The sequence below is a fragment of the Ylistrum balloti genome, unplaced genomic scaffold, assembly GCF_031769215.1.
Source record: "Ylistrum balloti isolate Yb309-2 unplaced genomic scaffold, AGI_CSIRO_Ybal_v1 Utg370052, whole genome shotgun sequence".
NCBI lineage: Eukaryota > Metazoa > Mollusca > Bivalvia > Pectinida > Pectinidae > Ylistrum > Ylistrum balloti.
This window is the reverse complement of record NW_026782104.1, coordinates 991679-1015787: the sequence shown is the minus strand read 5'-3', so window position 1 is coordinate 1015787 and position 24109 is coordinate 991679. Positions and strand designations below refer to the sequence as shown.

The window sequence follows — 24109 nt, the reverse complement described above, 5'->3', positions numbered from 1 at the left end:
TCGTGTTGTCTACAGAATTCAAGTAGATGCAGTTCCATTCTTACGATCCTTTTCCAATCTGTTTTAATGGGGGGGTCTGAATTTGTTTACATTATTTGTAAAATATTTATTTTCAGGTTCATGATCTTACAATACATGAGATTTTTGTAAGGTTAAACTGTAGCAGTGGTAAATATGCATTGTAAGCTTGTCATTAGTGATGCAATATAATTGATTGCTTTTCTGATATACATAAACCATTGTTTCTTCATGGAATTACTGAAGTGTACTGAGAATTTATCGGATCAACATTTTTATGTATCTAGATAATAATTTGCCATTTTTGACCATTTTCAATTCCAAAACTTATTTTGAATTTTTTAAATACTAATCAAAGTGATGAAATAATGTGGGACACTACATAATTTTTCATGATTGTAGGTTATATGACCTGACAATATCAGGGGTGTTGGAAACATTTGAAATTACCATTGTGTGTAGTAATGACTTGCTAGAATTACGTGATATATGAAACTTTAACATAAAACACAAAGAATATAGACATGTATGACGCATGTTTTAATAAATAATAGAATCTCCGAGCACATACATCAGATACAAGGTACACAAACTACAAAGACGATTAAAACATTGCAGTAAGGCAAGTTAAAGGGAGATAAAAACAGGTGGGAACAAACATTTTGAAGTTATGAAAATATCTATGAACATCAATATTTTCAATAACAACATGATTTACAAAGAGAAATTTAACTTTTATAAAATTTACATTTAAATAAACTTTACAGTGCTTCATCAAATGAATTGCCTATTCATTATAACCATAAATAAAAGATACTGACCAAAATTGTGTATTCAACAGGAATTTCATAGTCAGCTGTGCTAAGTTCGACATAACCGAGAACTTCCGTTAAAAACAAAAGGCTTAACAGTATACAAGACAATGGTTTTTATTAAAAGCTGTGTATTAAAATTTGGTAATAATTTTTTAACAAGAGGAAGCTATTGACCTTTGATCTTTCACTAAATCTTTGACCAGTCTGGTACTGATAATTTACAGGACTACATGTTTGCCCAATGGCAGTTATCCCTTGGGATCCAATAGTTGTCATACTCAAGTGTAAGAAGTCAACCAGCCTGCAACTTGTTACTCTTAATTTGTCAACTTACTGTGGCACAATATCAATGTAAACAAGCATAAATAACACACCTCTTTAATTTGATGTTTCAATATTCTATCAGCTCAATTCAAAATCCAATCCATTTTTAACAAGATAAAATGTACAATCAATAAAATGTGAACATTTAGGACTATTTCATCACAAGTGTCCAGAAGCTATTAATTAGTCTCAGAGCAAATCTAGCATTTAATTCGAATTGAAGACATAATACCCTAACATTTTATTTACCTTTAAGAAATAGTCTTTTACACGAACTCCAATCTTTTACTAGCCCAAAATTTCGCAACCATACCCAACATCTAAACAAACTGAACTATTAAAATAGGGAGGGAAAAAGATAAAAACATCTTCGTAAAATCATGCCATTAGTCTATAAAAATCATGACATGGTGCCAAGTAATGATCATGAATGTAAGACAAGATACACTGATCTATCATTAATCCAGAATGATCAGTTAGACTTGTAGAACAGAAATGAAGTTTGTTTTAACGAGATTCCAACACAGACAATTGACACGAGCAGGATTTTTTGTTACAGTAAAATAAGACAGAAACAGCAAGTACAGGGGGTACACAACCATAACCAATATATCAGACTTGAAGAAACTGAGGAAATCACTATTGCTAGAGAGTTCGTTTTCCATGTTATAATGCTGTTGATAAGCCTTAAAATCCACGCTAAAATCACAGTGAAAGGACATAAATTCCATTGCACAATGTCCATAAAAATCATTACAGTCTACCTTCTTGAATGGTGATACCCATTCTGTATTCGTATACACACAAACATCAAAATCCAAGAAAATGAAGTGTAAAGATTTTCAGATAAAATCACAGTAAGAGTCCCAACACCTGTCACGTGTTGACGCTGATGGTACGGAGCACCTGTTTCTCTGACTCGGAGTGGTGTGCAGTAAACATACTATAGCAAGGCTGCTGTGACAGGGACTGCAGAAACTCTGTCAGGTAGGCCTAAAAAAAGATAGACATAATTGACTTAAGGTTACACAAGATAATGACAGCTACAAATACTTTTCTACACTTTCTTTCATTCTCTTTGATTTTCAGTGCAGGATTCACCCTTTAATTAGACAAAGATGCATCTAATTTGATATAAAATCAATTTCATATAAATAAATTTAATGGACAAACAAAACTATCTTGATACTTAACCAAAAAATATTTACAAGAGGTAAATGTCCTTACTCCTATGTAAACCAGAATCAGATCAGGTGAAGAACTAGATTTTATGATACTTTGGAGTAGACATGAACCAGATCTGTTACGGGATCCTTAAGACATGACATACATTCTGAATGGATTGTACGGACAAAGGTAAATCTACATACTCCTCTAAAAAATTATGGCCAACAAACACAACTTAATTTCTATGCTTACCTGCAAATCAATTTGATTTGTAGGATCTTTAATCTGGTCTGGGTCATCCTCCTCTTCTTCTTCATCAGCTCCGTAGCCTGCAAGAATTAGAGAAAATATTGAATTCTTATACCTAAGTACATCTCATCTTATAAGTTCGCAGAAGTACATCTCAAACTTTCAACAGATTTTACTTTTCAAAACAACAAATTTACTTTACCAAATTCACTGACAATACATTCGTATATTTGATCTTCACATGCAAATGTTTTTGATCATCAATTAAACTTCATATGTTGATACAAGGTTCTCAGAAAAACAATGTAACGTTAATATTATGATGTTCATTAAAGCTACTGATATGACACCATTTTACCTTCAAATTCTCCTGCGAACTGGTCTATAAGACTGGATAATGTATGACCAGTCAAAGCAGATTCATCAACCAACTCATCATCATCTGCATCATCATCTTCATCATCCCAACCTTCATCCTACAACAGTGACACAGGAATACATTAATAGAGTTAAAACCATTCCAAATAAGTAGCATTCTTATTGCAAAGTCCAGCCATTTGAAGAAGTTTGGAATGAAGTAACACCACTATCATTATTTTGGAGCATTTTCTTCAGGTTGGTAATGTCAATACAATAGAAGTTCTTATAATAAAACAATAGAAGATGAGAGTGTGACATTTCGATGACTACATGGTCACCTTCATCCGACATTTGACTAGTGTGGAGTGCACTAGTACTGAGTTATATAGTGTAAGAAATCTACCAACAATCATTATTATTTTATGAAACCAAGATAACTTAATCAGTTGAATTTTCTGAGTGCTGCATGATACTCTACTGCTAATGTTATATTCAATGATATTTGGGACTGAACAGCATTGAAATTCAGACACTCATTCACAAAAAATTCTACAGCCTATTTTTTGAGGCATCAAGAAGACCTTTCAGAAACTAGAAATTTTTGTGAAACATGTATGCCCGATTTCAAACCAAAGCCTTAAAGTGAGAAAGATTAAGTGCAAAATTTCAAAATTCATGAAAAAATTACACCAATCAAACATTTCCAATTTCCAGTGCAAGGTACTGATTTGTTTGAATCCAAATGAACTTTCCAGCAAAATTTCAGCATCCTATCACTACTCTGATGAATGCAGACAAGTCTCCACAAAACCATGAAGGACCAATGGTTACACATTTTGTGACATGTTGAACTTGATACAGTACTTACATCGTCGTCTAGATCATCCCCTCCTGATGCCTGATTAGACAAACTGGCCTCTATCTGATTGGAAAGCTCATTGATAAGAAGCTTGTAGATTTTCACCAACACTGGGATTGTGGTCCACTGGACTGGTGCTGTTCAAAAGGTATGAAAGTTTTTATGCTAGTATACCCAAAACATTCTTCTGTGAGCCGTCTTTCATTGTAAATTTTATACAGTAGAGGTAATTACAAAAACATAAAGTAACTAGTAATCTATTATTTTACTAATATAAAATGAATTTCTCCTTGATAATTAGATGTCAGTACAACTACATTCTCTGATAATTAGATGTCAGTACAACTACATTCTCTGATAATTAGATGTCAGTACAACTACATTCTCTGATAATTAGATGTCAGTACAACTACATTCTCTCTGATAATTAGATGTCAGTACAACTACATTCTCTGATAATTAGATGTCAGTACAACTACATTCTCTGATAATTAGATGTCAGTACAACTACATTCTCTGATAATTAGATGTCAGTACAACTACATTCTCTGATAATTAGATGTCAGTACAACTACGTTCTCTTTGATAATCAGATGTCAGAAAAAATACATTATCTTTTCAGTAGTCTTATGGTCATAAGAACATTCATTTAGGTTAAATGTTTAATTGTTATAGAAGGATTTTTCGATAACTTGCAAAATGTATGTTGGTCAAATGAATAACATCTGTAAAAATGCGTTATGTGTTTAAAAAAAAAAGATAAATAAAAAGAGCAAAAAAGTGAAAAAAAAAAAAAAAATTAAAATCTTTAAAAATTTACAACAAAGCATGAGGCCATGACGTAAGTGTGTGAAACAAACAGTTTCCCCAGAAATTTTCAAAATAAAAGCTGTTGGTGCTGACAACTGTAATATACTTACACTACATAAATAAATACTAAAAAAATGCTACAACTACGTTTTTTGTGTGAATCTTACTGTTGGCAGTTTTAGAACGTGTGCGAACCCCTTTGGCTGGTGTGTCAATTTGGTCACCTTGAACCATGATCTCCTGTAGTCGAGTGTCATTGTTCTGGATCGCATGCAGCATTAACTTACACAGGGCAACGGAACTGCAAGAAATACAGCAATTTACTAGATAAGTAAACCAATCGTGAATTCACTCTAATAATGTTGATTAAAATAAGTCTACTCTTGCTCTCTCTCAGAGGGAGACGAAACAAAATTATCAAAGTTTGAAATACATATTTAACCTATGTTAATTTCTTCGAAGCAGTGTTTAAAATTGTGATGGGTCTTAATACAATGTAAATTGTATTAATTTTGAAGAAGATAACTGTGCTATTAGGGCGTATATTTAACTACATAAGGTGCTCACCAAACCTTCCTCTCATAGGCACCGTAAAACAGATGCTGTCTGGAGCACCATTCACCAAGTACAAACTCCAATGCAGGCTTTCCTGTTGGACCGGGAACACTGGTTAGAAACTCTAGCACAGCTTCCATCTGTGTATTCATCAGCTGAGCGAATATCATCACCAGGCTCTGAAAATTGTTTAATCATACATTGGTCATAGCCCTTGTAATAGCGAAGTATGAAGCCTAACATAATCAGCATACTCTCCATACTGGCAGCTATATCAAACATAAGTTGATTGTCTAAAGCAAAAATTATATCTACTTAAATACTACCTTCAAGACTATAACTGAATCAACTTTATTGTGTTTAAAAACTTGTATTACAAATTTAAAGCTTGAATGTGTTTACTGCATTGTATTTAGATGAAACAAGATGCCCAGATGGCCTGTATCACTCACCTGGATATTTAAGACAATAATGCAAAACTTTACATTTCTTAAGAAGGAAAGTATTTTCCATTACTGAATATAGTGAATAAAGGTTTTGCAATAATCTTTGATCATGTTTCCATGAGAAACAGGAGTACCTTACCATCATTACACTGAGCGTCTCTGTCTGTTGCATTTTACTAAGGACAGCCCTCAACATTAAGTCCAGGTTTTCTCCTAGGCTTGCTCCCACCCCAATTAGTACCACCGACACCAGGCGACCAATGAAGGATGCAGTATGTTCTGAAGTCTTTGGATCTAACAATTTAGATATCACTTGAATGATGTAGTACAGGCCATTGTGTCCTTGATCATCATGCCAACCCACTACTTGTTCCATGGCAACTGATGCGAAAGCACGTAAGCATTCACCTCCGCTCTGTTTCAACATGGAGACAAAATATGATGAAAATCTTAAAGATGACAATGTAAGCTGTGCTCTATGTTTTTCAATAACTTCTAAGGCAAGATGTTGTTAATCACTATTAAAATGCATAAAAAAACAAAGTCAGAAAATCTACATTTACAAAATATACAGTTAAGTAGTAATTCAATTTTGTCACAAATTAATGATGACATTTGAATTTTGTTTTACAATTCATAAGCTATTTTCAAATTTTGATCACAATTACCACCCTTAATATAATGTCAAAGTTGGTATTGGAAAAAGTTGTCTTTATGACGAGGGTAGACTGTAACTGAAAAATCAAGGTTTCATTTTGAGGTACCATTATACAATATTTTCACACGGATTTAGAGTGGAACTGAATGGTAGCAAATTAATTAAGAGTGTTGGAGTAGATGTCACTTGAATTACCTGATGATTATCATGACATCTGCATCACATTTTCAATTTTGATGTTTACCACGGTTTTCACAATATTTGGATTAGAACTTTGTAAAGCAGAGCAAAAAGGTCATTTATAAATACTACATAGCACAAGATATCTGACCTGCATGGTGGCATTGTCATCTGAATGAAGGGTACAGTGGACTGCTGCTGGAAATGCAGATTTGATCATGACTTCTGAGAGAGGTGCTTGGCAGCTTCTCAACATTGTCTCCAACACATCCAATGATTCCTGTAATATAGACATCTTACAGATATCATGGCAAAGAATTTAAAATTTTTAACAATTTCAATGTCAATCCTTTTTCATTTCATGAATGATGGTCCTCTTTAGGTTTTAATTCCAATGTTACTTTTATAAAAAAAACCTTCATTCCTCTTCAAAACATAAAAAAACTGGGTAATGTTTTACTTTGAAGCTTTCTGTAAATTACCAGAGCAGAACGTCAATCAGTAGTAATAATCCTTGTCAACGCTTTACGTCAAAGTCATTGCAATATATCAACAGTATGTGACTCACCACAGGCAAACTGACTGGTACTTTGTCTGGGGACTGTAATATGCTCACAAGGGTTGGAAGTAGTCTATGTTCTAATGGACCTATACAGTCCTCATTGGCAGCAAGCACTTTGAAAATGTCATGTACTATGCTGACAACAACAGGATCTGAAATCAGGTTCATCTTAGAATTATCACAGATGTTCAAATTAAAATAAATCATGAGAAATGTTTATCTACATATATATCAATCCATTAACAACTTCAGTTAAACATACTTTTTTGTGACACAATGAAAGTAATGAAAAAATAATGAAACCTTGACAATAAAAGAGAAAACAAAAGTCTGTTTCTTTTTTCCTTGAAGTTTTTTGGTAAAATCTGAACAATCGAGAAAAAAAAAATCCACAGTATTCAATAACTCAAAATGAATTTTACATGAAAACTTACCCCCAGAATATTTGAGGAAGACGGCTATTGTTAAAGGTGTCACCTTGCTTTCTACACTTGCTGTGAACGCTTTATCCACCTATAGAAGGATAATGACATTGATAATATCAATAAACAGAGCACCAAAGCAAGTTCCTAATTATATCTATTCGTAAGAATTTCAAGAAAACAACCATGTCCACATTTTATTTCTTCAATGTCCACTTTTTAAAAAAATATCTATATCATAAAGAAATAATACCTTCGAACTGTTTTTTCAGTCATATAGGAGGACAATGTCATGAGGAAAATCATATATATTGATATCATAAGAGAGAAAATTAGACAAGATCTCTTGAACAAAACAATCAGTTCATTGCCTTTAAATTAAAAGTTTCATTAAAACATCAAGATCAGTTCTCAGAAATGTGCACATTTGAAGTGTGTTCCTCTCTGCCTTTATTTTTAGTTCTGAAGTATCGCCTTACCGAAAGTACAACTGAAAGTGTCTCTAAACACAGAGAGAGTACATCTGAGGAATATTGCGTCGCTATGGATATAAGACCCTCCACTATATTAGGTAGGAATGGCAGTAACAGCTGGGTGTCATTCTTGTTTCTGAAGTGAGTGCAATAGCTGAAGATGGCACGGATTGCTGATATCCGGACGGTGGCTGGCTGGGTAGCATGGAGACCACCTATGGTTGACTGCAGGAATCTGTGAAATCAAAAAGAGTAGTTTAAAAGCACAAAAGTCAAACATTTATATCTAAAATAGCGAGTAATGTAAGTGTAATGTTTTATTTCTTTAAAACCCAAATTTAAGTAGATGTGTTCTCCACAGTAAATAGCCTTTGTGAACCCAGTGCCATGTTTCTCTGAACTGCCTTCAAATTCTAGAAACCACTTTGTGTGAGAGAGAAAAACAAACTAACAAACAAAGCAAAATGTCATAATTTCAGAAAGATAGGTTGTCCAATGTGACATCTGACCTCTTCACCTTGACCAATAAATCATCTATCATAAGGTTTACAACTTGATGTTATGATACTATTAGGTTAAATATGAAACAAACCTGTTAAGAAGTTCTCAAGATACAACATTAATACTGAAAGCAAAGGTACATGACAGACAGACATACAACTTAATAAAATGACCAGGCATAAAATGTTATAAAGTATACAAACCTTTGTAATAATTCTGGGGTCATAACTTCTGTGTATCTACTGGCTGTCCAAAGACACCTTCCAACCAAAAATGATGAAACTGCAAATTCAAAACACTCCTGATTATACTGATGCAAATTTCTTAATAAAGCACTCCTAATTCATTTTTGCCCTATTCTGATCTTTATTGGCTAAAATACTCGAGAAACAAATTTTCATTTGCCTTTTCTGAATTTCTACAAGAGACACAAAATGTAAATTATAACTTTGATTTTAATTCTCAACAAGTTTCCAGAATAGCAATACAACACACAAAAGTGTCACTACAGAGCTGTAGGGTATTTGCCAATGTTCTGAAAACACTATTATCAGATATGGAGAGGATTTTATTGTCAAAGCTGCCATTCAAAAGTAAATTATTCTTCTTGACCTAATAAATAAGGGAGATAACTTGTTCCTGACAGAAAAACCTAGGGTAGAGCCCACAGCATCATACATGATAAACCATATTTGTTTCCTGGTATCCTTTACTTCAGCTACAACAAACATAAAGAAGGATTGGAGAATGTTTACACATCCTGACAGTATTTAGTTTAACAAGAGGACCAAGGGCATTAACAGTCACCACAGTTACAACGCTCCTTGTAACATGTCATAGAAATGATTTGGCTTAAAAATGTAAGAGAACTTTAACTACATTGTACACATAAGGCAAATGTAAAGCCTGTTTAGCATTAACTGTTGTCCCATGCTAAGGCCTTTAACCAAGTTTGAATTAAATGAAACTACACTCAAAAAGTGAATTTTCCTATGTAAACTCTTCCATCCATAAACAGTAGAATCTTTTTGACATTTCAATCAATTTGACCCATTTTTGGCCCCACCTATCAGCCCCTGGGGGTCTGCTGAGGTAGACATGTACATCTCATCAAACTGTCATCTTTTACTATTTATTCTAAGTCAGAACAAATTCAAAAAGAAAATAAACAAATTTTGTTCAAAAATGTGATTTTCCTATAAACTATAGTAAATTTTACCCCATCCATTGAAATTGTTTCAGGAGTTTTCCAGAAAAAGTCAAAAATGTTGAGAGTTTACAGCGTACAATGCTAGACAAAAGGGGATCACAACAGGTTACTGGAGACAAAGTCTCAGGGTGACCTATTGCGATCTACCTACCTGAGTAATTCATATCTGTGAGAACAACTGACTGCAGGAATCCTGTGATGTCAAACTGAACCTTGCCCGACTGTACCATGTCCACTACGAGACTCATCACACTTCCCATTGCTAACATGCACGACTCGTGGAGTTTCCACCTGTAGTTATCAAAAGAAGATTTATTATTCTTCCACTAAATTTGCAGCAGTAGAAGCCATCAATTTAAAAGTTTCTCAAAACAATCACTACAGATATTGTGATTTCCACAAAGATTTCTATTTTAGCGAGCAAAGATCAATCAATCAAACTTTAAATGTAGTTACTATTACAAAAAAAAAATCATTCAAGTTCCATTGTAACACACCTAATAACATATTTCAATAAAATGGGATGATGATTAAATTTCACAACCAAACAGAGGTTGTGTTGGATAAAAGCTGGATGAGCACTTGTAGTCAAGAGAAAAAGTGAGGGAAATTATTGTTGTTTTTAGAAAGAGATCACACAACCTTTAATCTGCAGACCAATTTCATGCAGTCTCATCACAAAAGTAACATCTTTACCAAATACTGGCAAGTATAGAAGTATGAAAGATGGATGGTCAGCACCGAAACAATGTCTCACCACACTAAAAGAACCCAATGGACCTTAACATTCATCTGACTATCAACACCTATATATGACTGGGGCCAAATAGGCCCATATTTCTCAACTACACTACAGTTTACAGACATTGCTAGTTCATAAAAATATCTTCTGTAAACTTAATATCCTGTTCCTCTTACATGTTATGGCACAAACACCATGATCCCTGACCTATTGCCTATTGAAAGAAGAAATTTGAAGATCTCAACATATTTGACCGTAGAGACCTTGAATATAGGTCAAGGCTGATCATTTGAATTTAATTGGAAGCCTGGATCTTTTGATTATTGAGAAGTTGTTGTTTAAAGATTTTGACATATTTCACACCTGTGACCTTGAAAGTGGGTAAAGTTATGTTACGTGAACAAACCTTGTAGCTCTTCATTCAAGCATGCACTCTGGGCCTTTTGATTATTGAGAAGAAGACTTTTAAATATTTCAACATATTTGGCCCCTGTTACCTTGAAAGTGAGTCAAGGTAATTCATTTTAACAAACTTGTAAGCCCTTTAAAACAGCATGCTACAAGCTCAATATCTTAACCTGGGCTTTTGGTTATTGAAGTAATTTGAATGGAAATTTATGCATGGCCACCAATGACAGACAAAACAGGATGGCTATTGGTCATCCTGACCTGAAGGGTCAGATGACCAGAAAGTGAGGTAGACATAAATAGTAACTAGAGATTTGTTTTAGAGAACAAAAACATATATCTTCCTTCATAACATGTAGCAAATATGTATATTTGCTTCTTTTGTAGTAGTTTGAGTATGTAAGGATAAAAACGAAGAAATTGTACTGTTCTTATCTATTTGACATTGTGTTACCCTTAATAAAGTTTGACCTTTGACTTTGAGGTCAAGGGTGCTGTGATCCAATAACAATGCACTGCACTTTATCCATGGCTGATAAAGGTGTAACATACCTTTCATTAGGATATTTTTAACAATTTAAAAAAAACCATCTATACAAGAAATAATTGGGAAAATATGCACTTATTTGATCTTTGGCCTTAAGGTCAAGGTCAATGCACTGCAAATTAGCTTTAGTTAATGAAGATGTACAGCAATTTTCATTCAGATATCTGTAACATTTTAAAAGTTATTGTCTCAACATGAAATTATTAGAAGAACCAGTTCTAAAAGAATGTTTCCCTCCCTTCCTCCCAATGAGGGGATGCCAAATTTTATCAAAATGCCAGAGGAGGTCCAGAAGTAGACAAATGATGTTATAATATACTCCTTGTTACACATCTCAAACTAATCAAGGATTATTTTCACTTAGATCAACATGTATGTAGTGCCAGTCTACTTGAAACAAGATCATTATAATTTCAATAAATATTCTTATACATATATTTTTGACAAAAAAACCTTATAAGAATAAAACGATTAGGAAGGAAGGGACTTTTCTTGTAACCAAAAAGTATATCTCTGCAGATGCCATACTTTTGAATATAACATAAATGTCACTATTATTTTTGTTCCCAACAATTCATTGATCCTTGTTTGGTATTTTTTTTTTTTTTCCAGAAATGATACAAACCAGTTTTCATTTCCGGAGTTTTTGATAACCTCAGCATTCTGTAGATGTCTTGTGATGGCATTACACAGAGCAGGGGCACTTATTGTACGGAATTCACTTGACAAGGACTGAAACATCAAATGACAGGATCAGAATCCAAAGAAACAAATTTGGTTAAGTATGCTTAAATACATCAGGAAATTTATGTTGATCTAATTAGATTTATGTCTATATATGTGTGATATCTTCTGATACATTGACCTTTTTTTGATACCAACCTCAACTTCTGACCTTGAAAATCCTGATAAAGGGTGACTAAAATTTGAGTGATCTTAAACTCAGGGCTCTCACACCCCATTTTGGAACTGGGGCCCTTAGAATTGGGGAAAATAGCAGCGTTTTCCTTAGAATTGGAAAAACTTGGGAAAAAAAGATACTATTTTGTATTGGGAATGGGCCGATTCGGCCCCAAATCTGGCAGATCGAGAGCCCTGAAACTACTACACAACAGTAATTAACATTAAAAAGTCATAAAGTTAAAATGAAAATCATCGTACATTTTCATGATACCCAAAACCATTGATACACATACTCACCAGCAACAAATCCTGTGCAGATATCCTCACAGAATAAGAAAATGAATCATCATCTTCATCTTCAACAAACTGGTCTGGGTTATTTGTCCATAATTGTACCTAAAATAGCCAGGAAAATATCTTAATATTTTATATCATCAAACCACAGCTCTAAGATCCAAAAGAATTCCTGTCCAAATATGCCACCCCTTTCCTTTGTTTAAATAGTACTGCTAACTTAATATGGAGATTCCTTGACATTCTATTTGTGAAGTTTGCACTACAGACCCTTTATTATGTAATATTGAATGTGAAATGGCAATCTTGAACATACTAAAGAATCATATTGGATGCGTCCGTTTCATACAATAAAACTCCAAAGATTTTGGTGTTATTACTCAAAGCTTTCATTTGTGATAAAGTAGCTTCACGCATTCTGTTTACCTGGTCTTCAGTCATTTGCATATAGAAAATCACATAGTAGATGATGTCATCAACAGATTTCTTCACAGTGGTTTTTCTAAACTGGGGAACTTCAATCAACACATGTACAAACTCAAATACGCTGTACACCAAGTTCTCAAAACCCAGCACTTCACCTGTAAAACAATCAAGATACACGCACTTAAAATAAGATAGAAATCCAAATCCAGTTTGACAGTACAACTGTATCAAAAAAAGTATGTTTCCATAAGAGTGAAATTTCGTAACAAATATAGCATATAACTGTTACAGCTTTCTACTGCTTTCTTACTTTGAATCAAAGTACTGAAAGTACTGGTATGCTAAGACCATTGAAAAAATAAGTTCTTTGTTATTAGCTTGCTATATACTGAAACCAACTATATGCAAGCAGTAAATCATTGCAGCCCATAAAAAATGACCAGCAGATATCAGAAATAACAAGCATAGTAGTATTACTTATGCAATACATGTCCCAAGTAGGCTCAAAGATGCAATGATAGGGAAGTTGTCCATTTCTTTGGATACATTGTAGGAAATGTTGATCTTGGACACCATATTATCACTTTAAAGACTGTGTATCTTATTGGTTTAAGACCATTAGTTAGACCATCATGCAAGTAACATGCTACATACAAATACTGGGCAGCTTCATTTTCCAGATTGTTTGTAAATGACTGCATAAGAGTGCCAATTTTCTAAAACAAATGATATGTCAACATAACTTAAAATAGAAGATGCCTATTCTTCCGCAACACCTGGTCTTATTCTCCTTGTACTTTTTCAGTGAATCTTGATTAGATATTGTCTTTGTTTCAATTTTACACTTGTTTTGCTGGTTCTACAATTCTGTTGACATGTTTATATATTCTTTGTTCTCTAAAACTTGTCGCAAGATATTTTATTCCTCTTGTATTATCATTTTTTAACATCCTTACAGTGACCTTGAAATTTGCAAGATGTGAATATCTTTTAGGTTGTGAAATTTGATAGAAAAATGAGGGTAATGCAAAGAACACCCCCATGCATCTATCCGTTTTTTGACTGTGACCTTGATCTTTGACATCTGACCCTGAATTTCTAAAGAAACCGACTTCTCCTCATAAGGGATACATGTTCCAAATTTGATTAAGGTATACTGTCTTAGTCTCAATGCGTTTACAAGGTAATCATATAGTACTTATGCAAGTACTGTGACCTCTACATTCAATCCTCAAAATCGTTACTATATCCTCTCCACATTGCCCAGGGATAACTGAAACTGTAACCCAAATGATAACTAATACCCCCCCAACACCCACAGCCTTAGCTATCTCCCCATGGTGACCTTTTGCACAGAAACATCCTCTGAAACACAGCGGCATGTGCACGTTCCCTAACAATCATGCAAAGTTTTGTTGAAATTGGTCCACAGGTTTAGAAGTTGACTGACAAGCAAAACCTGTCTATATTGACCAGTTGCCATGGCAATCAATATTTCGAGGGAAAATGGTGCATGCACATCTACACATTGTCCTGAATATTACTGAAAAGTTTCATTGGAGTTGTCCAGACAAGATGTGTCTACAGACAGACAAACAGATGGATGGACTGATAGACAACCTGATTCCAGTTTACCCACCCTTTTGGTGGTATAAGAATGCACAAGAGTGCTTACAAATTCCATGTGGACAGACATTATGGAAAAATAATAATAATAATAATAATAATAATATAATAAAAACATGATACAGATGCTTATATCTTGTTTTCTTTATTCAGTATTCTTTCCATGCTTTGATCAGCAATGTAATCTTGTCATGTCAATATCCTAGTACAAGATTGCATACACAAAATTGTTGTAGGTAGACTTTTAAGACACATAAAAAAATACATGCCTAAGTTTAAATGAAGGTTTTAAACAGAAGTCATATTATGTTCAGTATACAGTGATTTTTCTAGACAATTGTAAACTATAAACTCGGTATACAGCGATCTTTTCTACACATTTGTAAACAACAAACTCAGTATGCGGTGATCTTTTCTACAAAAAGTTTTTTTTATATATATTGTATACACTTAACTTCAGAAAAAAAATAAATAAGTAAACCTTTCTATGTACACTACAAACTCAGTATACAGTGATCCTTTCTACACAAACTTGGTATAACTAGTGAATCTTTCTACTCAAGTAAATTGAAGATTGTATACAAATTTACTACAAATGCAGTATACAATGATCTTTTCCACGATTTGTTGATTCTTCTTTTGTGATGGTAAATATACTGCCGCCTTTAGAAAGTACTGTGACATTAAAAGGCAACATGGTTGTTAGCATCTCCTCAAGTGATTAATCATCTTCAACATCTAATTGGAGGCCGGAAAGAAGGACGTTTTTCTCCACCATAAGGTCCTCAAATCCATTGTTGGTCACCATAGCCAATTCCAACTTAAAAGAATCAATAGAGATACCTTCTACCATTCCAGATTTCATTTCTTCAGGGACATCCACTTGCTGAAAGAGAGTAAGGGAAATAAATAACTATATTTCATTATTGCTATGATTATGTGCAAGAAATATACACTTCTGTATAAGCTTACAGTCTTCCCAATAGGAGTCTATATTAAATATACTGTCAAATTATTAAGCGATGGACAGCTAGCAAAATGATAATATCTTGACCATGGTCATACAGAGATTGAATCATAAAATTAAATTTGTGTGATAAATCTGTGCAGTATGATAATTAATTTTGACCTTTGTATTTCAAAAATCATTTTGACTTGAAAAGTAATGTGTAATTTAATTAATTACATTGGACCGTCATGTAATGGTTATTTAATTATTTTGAAAATACCTGTAATGGCAATGCCATTTTCATAATGTAATTGTAATTTAATTAATTACATCATCATGTAATTGAACCCATGCCTGTTACAAACAGTAGCTGTCCTAACTGATCCTAAAATTAACTTTGGCTATGTCTATCACAAAATTAACTTTGGCTATGTCTATTACAAATGCCACATTTAGCTACAGTAGAGGTATTTCAAAAATGTATGTCATTGTAGCTGAAAGGACATAATTAATGGTTACTTAACCAGAACTACAGTTCTGAACAAACCACTACAAAGCCTGGTTAACTGTACTAAGAAAATGTCCTCTCAATTAATCAATTTCATTGATTATCGACATCTTATTGTTGTACTTACGGTCACTTGAGTTTCTTAAAGTTTCAATTTGACTTTTAATAAGGCCCAAAGTGATAATACTGCAATGTCTTAATAAGCTCTCGAGGGGTATTTGTTTGACTATTTATCCCATTTCATTCCATTCACCATGGAAACAAAACTCTAAAACACTTAAAAACAGTCAACAATTAATGACAAATATTGAGCATAGGGCTGTGTAAAATTGATGAATCAAGTGTTGAACTGAAAGTGGAAGCAGTTGACATAATACTGAAATTTCTGAGATAAACAAATACAGTACATATATCAAAAGTTCAGGCACAATAAGAATTGTACCAATTACACTTTACACATTCACACTGGGACCTAACACTTTACATATTCACACTGGGACCTAACACTTTGCTAGGTTTTTCCTAATCTTTATTAAAACACTTTCCGGGATTCAGATGTCAATCGACATCTTCATTATTCCCAATCTTTATATTGCAATCGTTCACCTGCATCACTCTTCAACAGAATCAACTAGACATCATGTCAGAAAGACAAAAACTAAATTAAAACTAAAACTATAACTTCACTTGTAAACCTTACAATTAGCATAGCTGTAGAGTTCCCGTACAATTTCATACCCTGGCCTTGAGGTACTTCTAAATTATCTCCGATCAGAAATTTGAAAGAGCTAGATCTACAATAGCACGGACAGTGACCGATATTTTAAAGTAAAATCGATATATTACATAGAAAGATTCCTAGATCTATTCACGGTAGCGTAAGTAGTACAGTAAAATCAGGGACCTGTATATTAACATATATACGTCCCTGGTACAATATTACGGATAAGATTTTTTCTGTTTAATTTCCTATCTGTTGGGCCACTGACAGAAGTGACTGCGATGAGACCATTATGAAACGATCATTCAAAAATAAATTCATTTCAAAACACTGAAATACTTTACGGAAGCAACAAAAATGTGCTAGATGCTTACATAACATTTTTCAAATGCATACTGCTTCAAAGGAAAAGTCTTGAAAATATTTTGAAAAAAGTGCCATGGCGGCAGTGCCCAGCTTGCGCGTCACCGTCGAGCCTAAATTCAATACATGCGATAGCTCATTTCAAATGAATTTTTGCAAAAAATGCAATTGCTAGTTCAGTATAAGTATTGACTTAAGATTCAGCTTATATATATAAAGTGATACTTACCTACATAAAATACCCGCCATCTTCTTTCTGCCGCCGTCTTCTTTCAGGGTCCAGCAGCAAAGAGCACCCCGGCTGTTTCCGTCAAAATTTTATGCTACTCTAAATCATTCTTATTTTAGTTTCATTCTTATTTTCAACTACATATTTCAGTATTTTCAAAAGTTTTCAACAGTATTAAACGGGATGAAAATTTTCGAAAAAGAAAAAAAAGAAAGATATATGACACCCACAATGCATCGCGCGGCAAAGAAAGTTAAGCCGCCATATTGGCATTGCCTCGCAAAATTTACCACCATAAAACGTGAGTCTTTGTCATTGTATTTACAAATTTCGATGTCTGATTATCATTAATACACAACACAAAACGTTTTCTTGATGTACAAGTAATGAAGAAAATGTCGATAAGGTTGTTTCATTTAATGACTAGCATCAGCAACTTCTAGGGGCGATAATCCAATGATTACGGTAATGTCCGGCAGATGGAGTAGGAGTAAACTTTCGATTTATGAACCAATGAAAACGAAGTACTGATACTCGGGGCCAGGGGCGACAGCAACATGCTGAAGAGCATTGAAAATGCTCTTAGCATAAAAAGATATTCTACACTTTGACAAGTTTCTAAATAAATCATACTTGGTTTAACTAATCAGTATCTAGAATTATTTATATCATAGAGTGTTAAATAACATCCAAGATTTTTTCAGTAACATCTCATCAGAATTTATGGACATCCGTTAAGGTTACCATATTTAAAACACCATAGGCATGTCACATCATGATAATATTTTAATTTTAATTGATGATGGAAACGAAATATTGAACTTCAATGGATCTTCCTGGTAATTAATCATAATATTTTCTAAAGTTGAATTTTCAAGAAAAATATGAAAGTGGGAGATTAAGGTTTCATACTATAATAACACCATCCGTATGTACCAGAATGGTTAAATCACATCTTGACAGCTTTATCATTGCACTCCAACATTTTCAATATCAAAAAAACGGAACCAACATTAATTTCAATGTGAAGGGACTTTAAGTCAAAGTTAAGAAGTGGAGTCTTTTCAGTTCTCTGAAGTTGTTCTTTTATCACAAATTTTGCAAAACCTTTTGTTTGGGGATTTCACTAGACAATGCCTTCAGTTTGAGGTCGCTTATTTTGCCTCAGTCCTTTGTAAGACTACCTTTGATACTTCGTGTTTAGAGTCCCTTTTCTTTAATTAATCAACATAAACAAAACTTATGAAAATTTTATCAGACCTATATACACAGACCAAAATATACTCACCAGTCAAAACATCATCTAAAGTCATAATTACAATATTAAATCACCAGATATATGCTGAAATAATTTTTGCAATCATAACTGTAAACTCTTCTTTCATGTCAATTTTTCATTTAACTTAACATAATTGCTTTAACAATGAAATCAATACCAGATATTATCTACTTCCTTGCAGACAGATTTACAATGGCAAATAAAGGTTAGAATGTTTTGCCTCATTTTTAGATTAAAATTCTACTTACCATCTGAATCCACTGGGTCATTTGCATCGTCGATGTTGTTGACTACTGTCCTTACATAACTTCATAAAAGTTAAGAAACAAACCCAACGATTAGCAGGTAGTTTTAAAAACTCAGATACAACATGGTCAGGTTTGTTCCTAAAAGCCTTACACACTTAACATGTTGTTGCAATACAAGATTATCTAACATATCAGATCACACGATGGGTGTATAATTTCACCAGTCCTATATACCAAGAGCAAATGGATTTTGTATGAAATTCAAAATATCCCTGGTTAAGTATGAACTGTAGAATTTTCATAACATTTACCTGAGGAATAAAACTCAAAAGTTACACATTGGAAATGAAAGGTTTTTTCAATAAGTAGTCAAGCAAACTGCTTCGAACAAAGTGGGGCCAAATGAAATATTACCATGGGTTTCATTGGCTGTGAAATATTTATTTACCAGAGAAAATTAAGGGGTGCTGTGTACCTATCCATCTTATAACCATTGTTTTGAAACGTAGACCTTGATCTATAGAACCCTATCAAACAGTAAATAAATATCTATTTTAGAACTGTATTTTAGAATTTTAGAAAGAATTCTGTGAGATATAAGTATGTAAATAATGAACAATATAGGGCACCTACAACTTCTGGAAAATGACCCCAATAACTCTGCAATCATTTCTTGGTAAGCTACTTGAAATAATAAACCACAAGGATACAAGTCTGCACTTTGTGTGAATATGGACCAGATCGGAGGGAGAATCTGTGCCAGCCACTGGGACATCAGTTTTGGAAAGCTTTTCACAAGTGTTGTTATTACCTGTAACAAAACATGTAACTAGCTTTTGAGCTTTATTTGATTAAGATTAGTAAGCCAGAAGTCAAAGGTTCAATCTTTGAAGATTCAATATTACGAAAAATAACAGTACCAAGGGCATTACATTATAAATATTAATTTCTAAAATGTTGTTAGTAAGGGTGGTAAATAATGCTTGTTTAAAAGGTGGTTGTCCCTACAGTATGTCTGAGGTCTCTATCTACATACGTACAAAATCTGTCTTTTCTTTTTAAAACTCCTTCACTCCAGAATGAGCCTATATTACTCATTTTGCAAGCATATGCAAGTTTGCTACAGTTTGAAAGTCTTTGTCAGTCATTCTTGTTTGTTCACCCTTGTATATCATATAGATGTTTGTTTTGAAATAACAAGTTCTCTTTTTTTTTTTAGCTTAATATCACTCATCAGAACTGATAGGTGATATAAAAGCAATTAAACAAATCTTACACACTTGTCCTTCAAAATTGTTCTAAAATCAAATGTACTATCTAATTTTGCTATTTTATTCACATTGATATTTCAAAAAGAAAAAAAAAAGGAGTCTAGCACTTACACCGTCAACCGGACAAAATAAACTTTAAAAGATCATGTCTAACACAACCCCATTCCACAGGTTTTTGTTTCCCTTTACTTCAATAAATGTTAGGACTTTAGACCATAGACTTCAAAGTATAAACTTGAGGACAGAAAGTTAGCAAAGTACCTTAAGGATCTCCATTTTGAGTCCACTGTCTGACGTCAGACCATCAGGTACCTGTAGAGCCTGAATCAATGCCTCTGTAAACTGAGGTACAATGGGAAACAGCATCTGCTTAGCACATCCCTAGTCAAGTAAACAAAAGTTTAAATTATTGACAGTAGAATCATCAGTAGTAGTATATACATCAAAATACTGTTGCTGGTTTTCAGTTTTCTGATCATGGGTGGCCGATGGTGATATAACCATGTTTTAACTACCGTAATTACTGGGTTATAAGCTGCATCCGTATATAAGCAGGGTCAGTTTTTAGTGATTTTTTCAATTTGATCCATTGATAAGCCACACCCTTTCTCGTGATACAATGACCACCACTGTTGGTGTTTGATATACCACTAACTGATAATGGAAGAAAGTTGTAACTGTTACGTTGAAAGGTATGATTAAATCCACCAGACAGTTATTCTTATTTCATTTTTAAATCATTCTGTATACGATTACAGATGACAGTTCAAGATGATCTACTCCAGTCACAAACACGTGATGGGCAGGTACTTGTAAAAAAAAAACGTCAGTACCTGGTGTACTCATATCCTGTTTGATTTCTTGATTGGAAGTGAAAGTCCTATTTTCTCTGGGTACACAAGCCTCCATCGATGTCAATATTGATTAAGTTGATCCCTTGTTCAATAATATTTTGTAAAGTGATTAGTGCTTACTGCTATAGTACTCAAAGTAACCTCACCTTATGTACTTCTGCCATCGTAGCAATCATGGCAGCACACACATTAAAAATGTTGACAGCCCGTGCTCTTGTTCGTATTCCAAATGCCTAGAAGAGAACCAAAAACTCTGATTTGAATACTGAAAATATATCATTTTGATAACTGAAGCACAACACTGTAAAGTTAAAACTTTTATACCTTTATTTCTGAAATGGTTGCAGTGAAGTTTGGGCAAATGAAACATTACCTCAGCTTGCAGAAAGATTTTGTACATCTCTGGAAGAATGACTGGTGCTACTTGTCCCATCTGTGTGTCAGTCACATCTTGTGTAAATTCTACAATCACAACAAATTGAATTTATTTGTATTCAGACATAATGGATAGTTGCATACAAAATATGCCCATTTTTTCTGAATTTTTCCCAATATTTCTAAATGACAGCCATATCGAATGTCTTTGTTTCATTAAAATGCACTAAACCTACCATCAAAGAATTCTAATCTACAATTTCATTTTAACCAAAAGGCTTCATTAATTGCCTGATGCTTTATTAGGTCAAATAATGTGAAAAAGTGAAATTTTCAGTGACTGAAAGAGTAATTAATAATTTCCTTTATATTTACCTGTCAACACCCTCATCGCTCCGTGGACTGTGTTAAGGTCACCACTAGTCAGTGCTTCCATCAGGATTTGAAAGAGTTGTGGCCATGCCTCAGGCCAGTCCCAATGTGCAATAGCTGATATAGCATAAGCTACACTGGTACGAACCTTGCTAATTGTCTCCTTTAACCCCATTGGCAACATCTGACGAATCTGTTGTTTTGCCTTGAACAATGTATATTGTTATTGAATATTAAATTGTTGATTTGTGTATAGTGATTGAAATTTTACAATATCATGGTAAAATTCACTAAAATTACTTCTACAATATGGTCAGCAAGTAAAGAGTAACACAAGAGCAAAACAAATAAATATTTATTGGGTGTAGTTCCTGAAGTGCTTGAAAGTAGTTTTTTTTTTTAAAAGTGCGCTTTGCAAAGCATGTAATTGACATATGGCAGGGCACAGGAGATTGATGAAATGGCTGTTAAGGTTATTTTTTCATCCCTGATGCTGATTTGTGCTGAGGATCATTCAGAACCTTTAAGATTTGGTCTATGAGTACAAAAAAAAAAAAAAATCAGAATCCTGTCTTTATAATTCAATAAAAGAATAAAAAAAAATAAGTCAATATGTTGTTTCCTGATGGTAGAAATATTTTGCCGATACCAATTTTCACTCTGTGGTCTTTTCCAAATTCACCCAGAAAAAGCCTGATAAACTTTGTCAGCATTTACTATTGTGGAACATAGCCCAGGGGCATTTGATCATGGGTTACTTAGGAAACAATGCCACATGCTCCGGAGTTTAAAAAAAATGGGAATTACTGTGTATTTACTTCATTAGGAAAACCAAACCAATTACATTTTCAGGAGTTTCTGGCGTACGAAACTTTTCAGAGTGCTGGGACCAATGGGCTTCCACATACTGCTTCAGTAACACAGACGCCAGCTGTCTGATGGCAAGGGGACCCTGAGGATCAACTGTAAGCTGAGCCAAATGTACACCAAACTCTGAAAGGAAATATATAATCAATAGAAAATCCTAATCAAAAGAGGGAAGGGAAAGACTGTTTAGACTGATTATCTCTTATAAGCGTAATTAGAAGGAATAACAAAAACCATGCAACCACGGTTTGAACTAGTGATCCGTCTCTAGCCAGACAAGTCTATCGCTCGATTACAGAGCAATTCCCATTAGCCATGGTTATTAATATAAGGTGATCTGTACGCTAAACTTCTATACTACTCCCTCCTTCACAAACTCTTCAACACCAGAGACAACCAACTCCAGTTCAATATCTCCAAAGAAGCATCTCAGTCTTAAAGTTTGTATCCTTGGAGTGTTCAATCTGTAATTGGTAATGAATCCTTGCCCCAGTTGGCTTCGAACTAGCAACCCTTCCATGTTAGCCAGTCTCTCTACCTTTCCATTACAGGGAAATCCCCACTAGCAATGGCTAGTATGGTTACTTGTTCAATCAACTTCTATGATTTATTTTCACAGCACATATTCAGGGAGGTGTCAAGTGGGTCTTACAAAGTAAATCGATAATGGTATTAGCTAAGGTAGACATAACTATGAAGCTTGTTATTTTACTAAGTTGAAAACGTACAGAGGACGAATACGTTCCAGACAGAACCTACTTCCAAACAAATCTAATGGAAATGATGAGGATGAGATCATGTCTTCTGCACACATAAATTCACAATACGACTTACGTGTGGGTTTGAAGTGAAATACAAAATAACAGTTCCATTTCAGGTATAGATTGATTTAATATATATGATTTAACAACCTTAAGATGTTATAATTTCTAACACAATAAAATACGATACTGCTGAAGTAATTTCACCGATGTCCCAATCGGCGAGATGGCCAACAGCGCAACCACGTGCAACATGGTAAAAGAGAGTAATTAAACCCCTACAGTATTTGTTACCTTCAGTAACCTCGAGAGCTTTGATTTGTTCTTCACCAGAAGCCCGTACATTCTGTAATGGAGACAGAATTGAGTTTAGACTTTCAATGAGAGCTTCTTTTAACGACCGGTTGTGATCTCCTACTCCCGCCATTTTGAAAATGGACATTTGGCGGGAAAATTAATTAAAATTTGTTTCGACAAAATATATCGTTTTTTACCCTAAACTATCACTTCATACTGCAGAAGTAATAACTTATTGCAAATTATATAACATCTCTTACGTAAAACGTCATGTAAATACAAAAGAAGAAAACCAAAACATCGTAAATAAATTGCTAGCTTTATTAAACTTTGTGACATGCCAAAATATTGACCTACGTAATATTGTTTTTATAAATTTGTGTCAGGATGCAAATTCCGGTTGTTTAAAACCAAGTTCAGTTAGCATAATTTTATCATTTAATGACAATATTAATATTTT

The 24109-nt window shown here is 33.8% G+C and overlaps 1 protein-coding gene across 1 annotated transcript; it reads right to left on the bottom strand.

Moving 5' to 3' along the window:
- Positions 1–539: 539 nt before the first annotated feature.
- Positions 540–23794, bottom strand: LOC132549291 (importin-9-like). Its single transcript, XM_060213213.1, has 24 exons — positions 23647–23794; positions 22569–22717; positions 21728–21929; positions 21351–21439; positions 21124–21210; positions 20385–20504; positions 19563–19663; positions 18853–18911; positions 12930–13084; positions 12507–12605; positions 11932–12038; positions 9761–9900; positions 8603–8681; positions 7905–8133; positions 7438–7516; positions 7010–7155; positions 6593–6721; positions 5743–6018; positions 5170–5336; positions 4770–4903; positions 3802–3929; positions 2932–3049; positions 2577–2653; positions 540–2150 (listed from the first exon to the last, which is right to left on the bottom strand). The coding sequence occupies exons 1-24, from the start codon at positions 23792–23794 to the stop codon at positions 2034–2036; spliced, it is 3135 nt and encodes a 1044-aa protein (XP_060069196.1). The 3' UTR covers positions 540–2033.
- Between the last annotated feature and the right edge of the window lie 315 nt (positions 23795–24109).